A 13026-nucleotide genomic window follows, 5' to 3' on the forward strand; every position below is an offset into this window, starting at 1 on the left:
CTTTCAAAATTTTGGGGTCGGTAAGCTGTTTTTAATGTTTTTGAAAGAAGTCTCACCAAGGCTGCATTTATTTGAGCAAAAATACAGTCATATTGTGAAATGCCTTTCTACTTTAATATATTTTAAAATGTAATTTATTCCTGTGATGGCAGAGTGGAATTTTCAGCATCATTACTCCAGTCTTCAGTGTCACATGATCCTTCAGAAATCATTCGAATATGCTGATTTGCTGCTCAAGATACAATTCCTTAGCATTACCAATGTAGGGCTGGGTAAAAAATGTTCATTTTTCAATTTTAATTGATTCTCATTTTTACAAAACAATATTGATTCAAATTCCAAGAATCAATTTGTCTATAGCTTGTTTTTAGTTAATGAACAGAACATTGTAGCACAACTCCCATCCAATAAATCAGAAAAAAGCTTTGTACTTTGTTACTTATGAAACAAAATCTCCAATTCTGTCCATTTTATTACAATATTCAATAAAATAAATACCGTTTTGACGATTTTTTCCTTGAGAAAATTTGCCCTGTACCTGATATGTATCCAAAATAATCATATCGAATTGAAAATCGAAACAAATCGCAAGCTTGTGAAACGGAATAAAATCAAATTATTGATTAGGAATTATTACTGATAGGAATTAAACTATTTTGGTGCTTTTTGATGTTTTTTTTTTTCCTTGAGAAAATTTGGAATGTACTGTACCTAATATATATCCAAAATAAACAAATCAAATCAGAAATCAAATTGCAAGCTTGTGAATCAGAATCAAACCATTCTGGCACTTTTTGAGAGATTTTTTTTTCCTTGAGAAAATTTGTAATGTACTGTACCTGATATATATCCACAATAATCAAATCGAATCACATTTGCAAGCTTGTGAATCAGAATCAAATCAAATGGAATCAAACCATGTTGGCGAATTTTGAGAGATTTTTTTCATTGAGAAAATTTGGAATGTACTGTACCTGATATATATCCACAATAATCAAATCAAATCAGAAATTGAATCAAATTGCAAGCTTGTGAATCAGAATCAAACCATTTTGGCGAATTTTGAGAGATTTTTTTTTTCCTTGAGAAAATTTGGCATATACTGTACCTAATATATATACCCAAAATAATCAAATCAAATCAGAAACTGAATCAAACTGCAAGCTTGTGAATCAGAATCAAACCATTTGGCACTTTTTGAGAGATTTTTTTTCCTTGAGAAAATTTGGAATGTACTGTACCTGATATATATCCACAACAATCTAATCGAATCAGAAATCGAATCAAATCACAAGCCTGTGAATCAGAGTCGAATCAAATAGAATCAAACCGTTTTGATGTTTTTTGAGAGATTTTTTTTTCATGAGAAAATTTGCCATGTACTGTACCTAATATATATACAAAATGATCAAATCAAATCAGAAATTGAATCTAATTGCAAGCATGTGAATCAGAATCAAACCATTTTGGCAAATTTTGAGAGATTTTTTTTTTCCTTGAGAAAATTTGGAATGTACTGTACCTGATATATATCCACAATAATCTAATCGAATCAGAAATCGAATCAAATCACAAGCCTGTGAATCAGAGTCGAATCAAATAGAATCAAACCATTTTGATGCTTTTCGAGAGATTTTTTTTTTTTCTTGAGAAAATTTGGAATGTACTGTACCTGATATATATCCAAAATACATGAATAGGAAATCGAATCAGATCACAAGCTTGTGACTCTGAATCAAATCAAATCCAATGAAAATTTGAATTTCTAGTGGAATTTGTGTCAAAACCCAGCCCTAAAAGAAATCTTTTGCAATAATGTAAAAGCCTGTACTGTCACTTTTGATCCATTTAATGTGTCCTTGTTGAAAAAAGTATTAACTTCTTAAAATAAACTCTTACTGACCCCAAACTGTTAAATAATAATGTGTGTGTGTGTGTGTGTGTATATATATATATATATATATATTATATGGATTTTGCTGTGCTGTGTTGTTTCTAAGCGCTCTGTTATAAAACCAAGTGAGATGCCTCCAAAATGACAATAACCTAATTACGCTGCTTTCGAAGACACCTAGTTTTTGTCTTCTATGCAGAGCACTGTTTATATGATGCAAGGAATCTGTGCCTATGTAAAGCTTTCCAAATAGTCACTTACGAGGCTCCATTCGAGTTAAAAGGCAGCTGTCTGTGTAGGCATTTGGCAATGATGCAACTCACTTGTTTTGAAACGGAGCTGGAGTGTCTGATCTACAGCCTTCTAACGCTTAGACAGCTGTCAGTTTGTCCTAACTTGCGGTAATGTGTTTTTACGTTTGCTTCTCTGACCCAGTTCCTGTTTTTGCACTTAAAAAAATAACTCTATTTCTCTCTGTTTCCTTCATCTTCTTTCCCTTTCCCCTGCTTTCTCACTCTGCTTCCAGTAGATCAATCTTTTGTGGACTCTAGCAAGTACTCCACCACCAGCTCCCTGCAGGGACTGGCCTTCTCCTGAAGTATGTTACACCTGTCTCACACTCTTTCTTCATCATCCTCTCTTTCTATCCATTAAGACATCCATCAGCATGACTGTCAGAGCATCCTTTTCCTTCATCCTCCCTCGTTCTCCTCGCTTCTGCTAAGTCGCTGGGGGCCTGCCGCGCGTCTCGAAGAGCATGCCATGTGTGTTTCATTTCCTGCCTGACTTCCTGTTTCCTGTGTCATGTCCTCCTCAGAGTTTGCTTGTGGCTGTGGAGTGTAGAATACAAGGGTTTTGTCAGTTAAATAACCGTAAGTGGCTTAATATCCATTAATAGAAAAATCCAAAAGGTTAATCTCACGAAGAAATGTATACATGATGTTTATACAAAAATCAAGCTAATTTTAGAACTAGTAAGATTTTCCCCCCCAAATTTTAAATCTCATTATCTCATTATCTTATTTTCATTATTGTAATATGAACAAATGTCATTCTCATTACTATAATAATCCTGGCCATTTTGTTTTATTAAAATCAGCCTAAAAATATTTTTTAATTAAATTAAATAAAATAAATTAAAATCAGCCTAAACATAAAATAAAAGAATGCAAGTAAATAAATGTATGTAATATATCCTGACAATTGCAAATAATTACAGAACAAGAAATACGCACATGAAATTGGTATTAACATTTTTCATCAAGAAAATGAAACCAATTGTATAACCCTTAGGATTTTTGGCATTGTGACATTATTTTCATGGTTTAAGTGCATTTTCCCTATAAATTTGAAATCTTATTATCCTTACTATAATATTAAAAAAGGTCATTCTCATTATTGTAATAAAGTTATCTTGGCCATTTTTTTTAAATTAAAAATAAAATAAAATAAAATAAAATAAAATAAAATAAATCAGCATAAACATAAAATAACATAAAAGATAAAATAAAATAAGATTAAATAAAATAACATAAAATACAAATTAAAATAAAATAAAATAATGCACATAAATCAATATGTGTAATATATACTGACAACTGCGAAAAATTACAGAACAAGAAATATGCTTATGAAAATTATATTAACTTTTTGCATCAAGAAAATGAAGCCACTTATACAACTATTAAGATTTTTTGCATTGTGATCATATTTTTATGGTTTAAGCTCAGTTTCCCAAAAATTTGAAATGTTATTATCCTTATTGCAATCTGAAAAGAGGTCATTCTCATTATTGTAATAAAGTTATCCAGGCCATTTTTTAACAATTAAAATCAGCCTTAAATTAAATTAAATTAAATTAAATTAAATTAAAATTAAAATTAAAATAAAATAAAATAAAATAAAATAAAATAAAATAAAATAAAAAAATTCAATAATGCAAGTAAATAAATATGTGCATGTAATATATAATGACAATTCTGAACAATTACAGAACAAGAAATATGCTCATGAAAATATGAACTTTTTGCATCAAGAAAATGAAGCCCATTTTAGAACTATTAAGACTTCTTGCGTTTTGGCATTATTGATGGTTTAAGCGCATTTTCCCCATGAATTTTAAATCTATTATCCTCATTTGTAATATTGAAAAAATTCAATTCTCATTACTGTAATAAAGTTATCCCAGCCATTTTGTTTAATTAAAATCAGCCTAAAAAAAAAAAATAAATTAATTAAAAGTCTAAATTTCTTTTGTTTTAAGTTTATAAAATACCTGGGAAATTTCTTCAGTGTTCAGATTCGTCCAAATTGTAGCAGGCTACATAAAACCAGTTGTGTGACGTCTATAAAGACGTATGTTCATTGTTATCCGAAACAAAGCCATAATCAGCTTCCTCTGATTTATGACAATTACTCTGCGCCGCATTTGGCCCTGGGTGTTGATCTGAAATATCTAGACATGCACAGTGAGACAATATTAAAGTAATTGAGCGTTTGAGGCAGACATCTCTTATCTGCGAGCGTGGAGTGCTTCCTCCCCGTATGTTGATATGCACTCAGCACTCTGACCCGATGACCGATTGTCGGTCACCACTCATTTTTTTTTCCCATTCCAAATGAGGCAGAGACACTCAGGAAATAACCCAGGAATTAGAGATGAGGGACCAGAGAGAGGAAATCAATAGGAAGCCAATATGTTACATGAAAAATCTAGTGCAGTGATGTGGCCTGCTGAAAGTGGGGAGCGATGGTGAGAGAAACCAAGCTCGGTGCTCATGGGACTTCCTTCCTCTTGGCCAATAATGAATAGAAGTGATACTAATGTTTGACTGAACATTGTTTAATGTTTGAGAACAAAAATTATTTATCTAAGCTCAAGCTATTTTTGTTTAAGTGTTGGCAAGCCAGTTAATTTGGGTCAGACTATGTATACACTGCATGCACTTTTTATTAGCATAGCTGTTTGTTTGTAATTTGTCTCGTAAAAATGATGTCCGCATAAATGTGCGTCGGTCCCCATAGGCACATGAAGTAAACACTCAGTCGCTCATCGAAACGCAGGCGAAAAGCTACACAGTCAAATAAAAACTGCTTTAAATGACCTGTTTTTATTCAAGTCAAATATATTATTGAATATGACTGGATTACACCAGTGAAAGTCATTTTTAAGCGTAAAAATAGCTGCAGCTACATGCATACGCTAAGTTTGTCCTCCACGCTCTTCATGTAAATGCAAAATCCCTCCGACTGTAAGAATATCCTGAACGTCTCCTCCGAACCCGTGGAGCTTTGTCCTCCTGGGAGAGAAGCATTAGCTAATGCGTCGCGAAGCCGTCCTATAGTGTTATCACTAATTGGATTGATGAATTGTTCATATAATGGCTCCCTGATGGGGAGACTGATATACAGCCTGTAAAGCAAGTCACTATTTATCCTGACAATGACTCCAATTAAACACGGACGACCTGCAACCTTAGGTGGATCATACGGAATAAAGATTATCCGCACCCACTCGCAGGGAATTCTACATCCCGCTGATTAATGTACAGCTTCAGTGTGATCGAAAGCACAGAGAATTATGGGATATACTACTGCCTTCGTTTAGTCTCTCCGTTCCTCCTTCAGTTGATTGAAGCCATATTTTACCCTGATGTTTAGATGTGATCCATGAGCATTGTCTTTAGTTAACCCTTACGATTCTATGCATAGATTCACTTTAAAATTGTTGCACAACACCAGGTGCATCAGGGTTAAAATCATTTATTAAAACTAAAAAAAAAACACACACACAAAAGAACATTAGACATTGAGTTTGATCAGCCCTAAAATGACTAACTGGTAATAAAACTGAATTAAAACAAAAAATTAAATAAAAAATACATTCTAAAAATACAAACAGTAATATTTAATAAATAAAAAATCTAATTAAAAAAAATGATAAAAGCACATAAAATATGAAACAAAATGAAACTAATATGAAAACTGAAAATATAAAATTAAAATCTAATTTAAAATATAAACAATATGAAAGCATATAAAATGACACAAAAAAAGGAAACTAATATGAAAACTGAAAATATCAACTGAAAATGTAAAAAAAATATAAAATTATAATCTAATTAAAAATATAAAGAAATAATAAAAAATAAAGAAAAATTACTAAAGTACATAAAATATGAAACTAATATAAAAAGTGAAAATATAACATGAAAAAAATTAACGTAATTAGAATATAAATAAAAAAGAATAAATAAATAAAAAATACAAAAAGCACATCAAATATGAAACAAATGAAAACTGAAAATATAAAATTAAAATCTAATTTAAAATACAAATAATACAAAAGCACATAAAATATGAAACAAAATGAAACTAATATGAAAAGTGAAAATAAAACATGAAAATAACAAATTATAAAATTACAATCCAATTAAAATAAAAATAAATAATACAAATGACAAAAAGCATGTAAAATATTAAACTAATATGAAAACGAAAATATAAAATTAAAATCTAATTTAAAATAAAAATAATTCAAAAGCACATAAAATATGAAACAAAATGAAACTAGTATAAAAATTGACAATATAACATGAAAAAAATGGAAATATAAAATGGAAAAAATTAAAATCTAATTAAAAATATTAATAAATAATAATAAATAAAAAGTACAAAAAGCACATCAAATATGAAACTAATATGAAAACTGAAAATACAATTAAAATCTAATTTAAAAGAATAAATAATACAAAAGCACATAAAATATTAAACTAAATGAAACTAATATTAAAACTAAATATAAAATTATAAAATTAAAATATAAATAAATAATAAAAAATAAATGAAAATTACAAAAGCACATAAAACGTGAAACTAAAATGAAACTAATATGAAAACTGAAAACATAAAATGAAAATAAGAAATTATAAAATTCAAATCTAATTTAAAATATAATAAATAATAAAAAATAAATAAAAATTACAAAAGCACATAAAATATAAAACTAATATGAAAACTGAAAATATAAAATTACAATCAATAATACAAAAGCACATTAAATATGAAAACTGATAATATAACATGAAAAATAAAAAATATATTAAATAATAAAAATATAATCTAATAAAAAATATAAATAAATAATACAATTTAAAATGAAACTAATATGAAAACTGAAAATTGTAAATCAAATTTCAAATATAAATAATACAAAAGCACATAAAATATGAAACTAATATGAAAACTAATTTAAAACATAAATAATACTAAAATAACTCTGAACTGTACTGTGATTTTTAGACGTGTAATGGGAAGCCAGCACAAAGCAAGTCTTATTTGTTCATATCATTTAGAGCAGGACATGCTTTCCAGATGCTTTTCTTTTGCTTTTGTTGCATGACAAATGAAACCAAACAATCCCACGTCTCACTCTCCTCCTCTCTCTCTGTCTTCTCCTAACTACAGCGATCCCAGGGATGATTGTTCCTCCCATGTAGGGGCTCCTGGGCGCGCTGAAGAGGCACATTTGATTTCAGCTCTGGCCAGAGAATCTCCGCTCTGAGCTGAAGGCAATTTCTGACGGAGGAGAAAACTGAACTTTTAAAACTCAGGCCTTTTGACAAAGGAATCTCATTTTATGGGAAGAAAGTGTTTGTTTTTAAGCTAATTTCTGAACTGCTCTACCTGAAGGACTTTCCCTCCGCATTTCGCCCATGCAGAAAGGAGAGACAAATCTCCTTTTCATTGTATTCATGGGCTTTTTTGATGAATTTAATGATCACATGCCTTTTTTACAGACTGTATCACACAAACATGACACTTTAGGAGCGGGTGACACTTAAGAGCAGTCAGCACAGATCTCTGTTAATACTGACCAGTTTTTATATCCAATCCAAAAAACGACAGCCAACCGTTTGAAAACAGAAGAGGGGACGTTTTTTCATCCCAGAGCGAAGCCAACAAATAGTTTGCCATAATGCTTGTTTTTGTACAAAATGGAATTGTAGCGCCATTCTAACATCCCTATTGTTTTCTTTTCTTTTTTTTTAAGCACAGAGTCATACAGCGCATCTGGGTACCAGCCGGTTTGGATGGCTATGATGTAGGAAAGTTATTTAAGAGTTATTAAATGCCGTCATGCCGTAATTTTTCAATGTCCAGATCCGTCCTCAAAGAGAAGAAAAAGCGCCCCAATTTCCACAACAAATCAGTATTTATGTTCTTGCAAATATTTGCTGCTAAATAGAGCAGAGATGTGCAGTAAACAGATGGACTGAAGGAACAAGTGTGTTTAGTTGCCATGCCATTTAACAACTAAAAAAAGTTTGAATTTTAATGTGTGCTCAAGGAATGTGATTTTTTTTTTTTTTTCATTTTTTGCTTTGTCTATGAAAAATGAAACTGTGATATACATTTTAACGTGTTTGGTTTGCTGTGTTCGCTAGTGAAGGATATAGGACAAATGAAGAATACTATTTCAGAGCCGACTGTTAAAACAACCCTTTTTGTGCATTTCTTTGGCTTGTTTTGGGGGACATGACTTGAATTAGCTACGTTTTTTCATGTTTAGACAGCACTGTATGAAGAATGCTTTCCAAGTGTGTCAACACATCCAACATACAGCAGTTTGACTGGCTCACTTTTGGTAGTCATCTATTTTTGTACATATACTTTCTGTTGCCAAAGTCTTTGTTTTATTTGTATTTATCTCAGAATGGCTTAAGGCAGCTCACAATAACACTGATGTTCGGTTCGTTGCATAAGTTACGCAAAATCTCACCAACTCAAACACAAACTATGGATTCTGGACAAAAAGAGGGGAGTCTCTGTAAAATATCCATATAAATAATGTATGTATATCCAGATTTTGTATATTGCTTTTCTCCCCAAATTCACTTTGATTGTTGAAGGTTTTTCGTGTTTGTTTGCTTTCATCACCGTTGTTTTTGTTTGAATTTAGATCCATGTTTTGTATCATGTCAAGCTTCCATTTTTTTTTTTTTTTTTTTTGAAAAATAAGTTTTATTCGTAAAAAAGCCATTGTCTATTTTTGTATAATTTGTAAGTTAAAAAGCAATTGTTTTCCTTTTTGGAATTTTTTAATGTATGGCAAAAAAGTAGCATCTCATGGCATTTAGTTATGTAGATTTTTTAAAAAGTTATATATATATATAAATATATGATGAATATATAAATCTATATCTTTTCTTTGAGGCTTACAGAACCTGTACTATTGTAATAATATGCATGGGCTCTTCTCTGAGAGTGATGGTTTTATTTTGCGTGTCAACCTAGAAGGAAGTTTTAATCTATGTTCTTTTCTTTCCTCTTTTATTTATCTGATTATTTATGCCTGCTTATAGATCTGTCTATTCCATTCTCTCTCTCTTTTTCTCTCTCACGTATATCAGTACCAGCAGTATAGATGCCTTAACAATGCAAACCCATAAGCGTACAATCACTTGTACAGACAACCACCACTACCAATAACAGTAGCCACAAAGTTCCTTAAGAGATTTCTTTCGATACAAAAAGCACAAATTGGTCTGTTTCACTTTTTTCTGTTGTTTCAGTTATGAGCGGAAATTTAAAGAGAGACTATATGATTCATATTTTATGTGTTTCTAGTGCCATGGGTTGCACTTACTTATTAATTTAAAGCAAAAGGCTGCCTTTTTTCCGTTTATGTCTGCTGCGTACACAACAGGAGGAGAAGCTCAAAGCCATATTCTACAATTTGAGGGGACGTTCACTTTAGCTGGAGGTGCATGTGAACCTGCATGTTTTGGGTCGTGCAGGTACCGTTGATGAATTTCTCACCCTGAGCAAAGTGACTCAATATCAGAGCACAACGCTTTGCCCTCCGGAGCTGAGTTTTTGACTCTCGGTCTGTAACGCTGTGACTTGATTCTAATTCTATTGTCAGCCGAATCGGCCCTCGATGATCGGTCTTTCATGAATGGTTTAAGTGCTGTCTCCTGTAATGTGTGTCTGCGATCTGCCATCTAACAGGAAAAATGGCTTTTAATATGCTGATGTGTGAGGACTTTTTATCAGAGATGACTGATATTTTTCTTTTCCGTATGTGGCTGTTACATCCATCGCGATGAATAAGATGGACAAGCATTTGATAGGACACAAGACTCGAACCAAAAAGCTGGTCTCCTTTTTTCCTGCCTCCTATTCTTGTGTTTTTTTTTTTTTTTTTTTTTTTTTTTTTGACTGGATACACACTGAACCGTTCTATTGATAGGAAAACTCAAGACAAAAACTACTGTATAGATTGTTATCATTTTTGATGAAAGCTGTAAAATAACTTTTCAAAGTTCACAATATTAAATTAAAGTTACTTCTTGTCTGTGATTGTTTTTGTCTTCCTTGAGCCTTTGTTTTAGAAGCAGGTGTCAGGAAAATGTTACAAAAGTAACCCAGCGTGTTATTTTCGTGCCGTCTTATTGCTAACAGATGTCTGATTGTTCGTTATCTCCGGGGAACGATCTCTCCTTGGGCCCAGCCCACTTTCCTTCTACCCCAACCCGCCAGTTCCCCTTAAAGTAGCACATTTTAATTAGCCCCATTCATTAAATTATTATATACCTGATAGCATAATGAATGTGGGCTCAGACTTTCGCAAACATGATAATGATGGGCTCCTCAACTTATTAATTGAACTGCGCATTGCATTTAATTGACTCATCATTTGCATTTACGGTCATCAGCAAAAATTAATCTCTCTCTCTTTTTTTTTTTTTTTTTTTTTTAGTTTGCATATTTAATTTAAGATGCTCTTGATCTGATTAGCTTGTAAAAGTCACTGGCAGGATTCTGCTGACCCGATTGCAAGAGGGCAAACTCCATCTCAGCTTAAAAGAGAGTTCCCATGACCCTGAAACATTAGTGAAATGCAAGTTTGAATCGTTAATATCTCAAGGCATTAAATCAAGATCAAGCACATGGTTTTAGAAGGAATTGAGGTTGTTTTAAACAGCTGGAATTGTTAGTTGTATGTTTGCTAAATAAAGAGGAGGCCGCAATTTAGTTATTTGTGAGAATTTGTGAGAAATGATTTGATATTAAAGGGATAGTTCACCCAAAAATGAAAAATTTGTCATTATTTACTATCTTCTGAACACAAATTAAGATGTTTCTAAGAAGTCAGAGAGCTTTCTGACCCTGCATAGACAGCAATGCAACTACCACGTTTAAGGCCCAGAAAGGTAGTAAGGACATAAATAAAATAGTCCATGTGACATCAGTGGTTCAACCTTAATTTTATGAAGCTATGAGAATACTTCTTGTTTGAAAAGAACACAAAAAAACTTTTTCAACGATTTCTTCTCTTCCATGTCAGACACACATACACGCATGTGTGGTACTGGCGTTAATGCACATTGAAGACTGACATGAAAGTAGAGCTGCAACGATTCCTTGATTCTGTTTGAGTATTCGATTTGTAAAAAATCCTTTATTGTATTTTGCCTGTGTCGAGTAATCTGCAAAATACTGAAAAAAGCGCATTCCACTGTGTTTTCATGACACGTCATCAACTGACAGCACTGAATGTAAGCAATGCCACTGAACTGAACAGAACTGGCAAATTTAGCTGATTATTGCTGTTGAAAATGGACAATTATTGTCATATTTTGGGCTGTAGTAATCGGTCGGACCAGGAAAACATTTGGAGTATTGTAGGCAAAAGTTATAACAAATCAAGGAGAAGAGTGCAAAAAACTGTCTGAGGAACAAAAGGTGATTATGGTTGGCCAAACTGAACCAGGATTTCCAGGGCAAGAATCTTGACAACATTCGTATTTGTTCTTATTATTTCCGGTCTGGTACACTGTAAAAAACAATCTGTTGAGTCAACTTAAAATAATTTGTAACCCGGCTGCCTTAAAATTTTAAGTTCAGTCAACTCAAAAAAAGTTTATTCAACTTGAAATGTTAAATTATACTAAGTGACAACTTAGATATTTGAGTTGAATCAACTTAAAATTTTAAGGCAGCTGGGTTACTTACCCATCTGTTAAGTTTAGCAAACACAAATATCTAAGTTGTTCCTTAGTACAACTTAACATTTCAAGTTGACTGAACTTAAAATTTTAAGGCAGTAGGGTAACAAATTATTTTAAGCTGACTCAACAAATTGTGTTTTTTTTTTATTTTTTACAGTGTAGGTGAAATATTATGTTAATATCTTATATATTAATACTGCTTGAATGTATCTTTACCACCTATTAACTCTAGTTTGTCTAAATGTCCTGCCCTTTCTTGCTTACTAAGTCCTTATCTATATGATTTAGCAGTTTCCACACATTTTTTCTGTGGTTTAGACAGCATAAATTAACAGAACAATGTATTCAGTAGTACACTAACCATGCAATCAATGCTGTTGTTTACATCGGAGTATCACCAATATGGCTGCACATCGGGGTAACTGACCAAACCGTGGCATAAGTGCAAACCCTCTATTAAACCCATTTAAAAATCATAATAAAGAATAATGCTATTAGGAATTCAGCTTTTCTGTAGCTTTTCTGTCATAAAGAAATTGCCAAATATTCAAGATTATGTGAACATTTGAATTAAAGCTGTTGAGTCAATATTAAACAAGGATTAGATCTTGCAGTAAAGTGTAAAAACAATCGTCAGGCTGCTGGCGCCCTCTGCAGGCATTTGTTATATTGCCTAAAGTACTTTTTTTTTTTTATAATACATAATGTATTTTAACAGTTTTGTTCAAGAAAACCATATGATTACTTGCTTTTGATACTTTTATTTGAACTAATTATTACTGCATCATTGCTATTACATATGTAAGCCATTTAAAGGCTATTGTTCATTTAGGTCTATTTTTATTACTACAAATTACTTGATTATCCAATTACTTGATTAATCATCAGAATAATCTACAGATTGCTTGATTACCAAAATAATCATTAGTGACAGCCCTACATGGAAGATAAGAAATTGTTGAATAAAGCCTGTATTTTTGTTTTCTTTGCGCCTAAAAAGAATTCTTGTAGCTTTTATGAATACATTCCGAGTTCTAATGAGTGTTTTGGAGTCGCTAATTGTCAGTTTAATGTCAGTTTTTTTGTTCAGCAGGCTGCCGTACGGAGGTAAGATGG

At 31.8% G+C, this 13026-nt stretch overlaps 1 protein-coding gene across 6 annotated transcripts in view; it reads left to right on the forward strand.

Moving 5' to 3' along the window:
- ebf1a (EBF transcription factor 1a) overlaps positions 1 to 10249 on the forward strand; it is a 158437-nt gene extending 148188 nt beyond the window's left edge. For 3 of the 6 annotated variants that reach the window (XM_051127869.1, XM_051127871.1, XM_051127870.1), the window contains one exon: positions 7361 to 10249. In XM_051127869.1, coding sequence (XP_050983826.1) covers positions 7361 to 7392 — 32 coding nt within the window. In that variant the 3' untranslated portion in view covers positions 7393 to 10249. Of the gene's footprint in view, positions 1 to 2420; positions 2493 to 7360 lie in introns of all 6 variants that reach the window. The other 3 variants (XM_051127866.1, XM_051127868.1, XM_051127867.1) reach the window with 2 other exon arrangements.
- Positions 10250 to 13026: the final 2777 nt, after the last annotated feature.

This window comes from Labeo rohita, chromosome 14, assembly GCF_022985175.1.
Source record: "Labeo rohita strain BAU-BD-2019 chromosome 14, IGBB_LRoh.1.0, whole genome shotgun sequence".
Classification (NCBI taxonomy): Eukaryota; Metazoa; Chordata; class Actinopteri; order Cypriniformes; family Cyprinidae; genus Labeo; species Labeo rohita.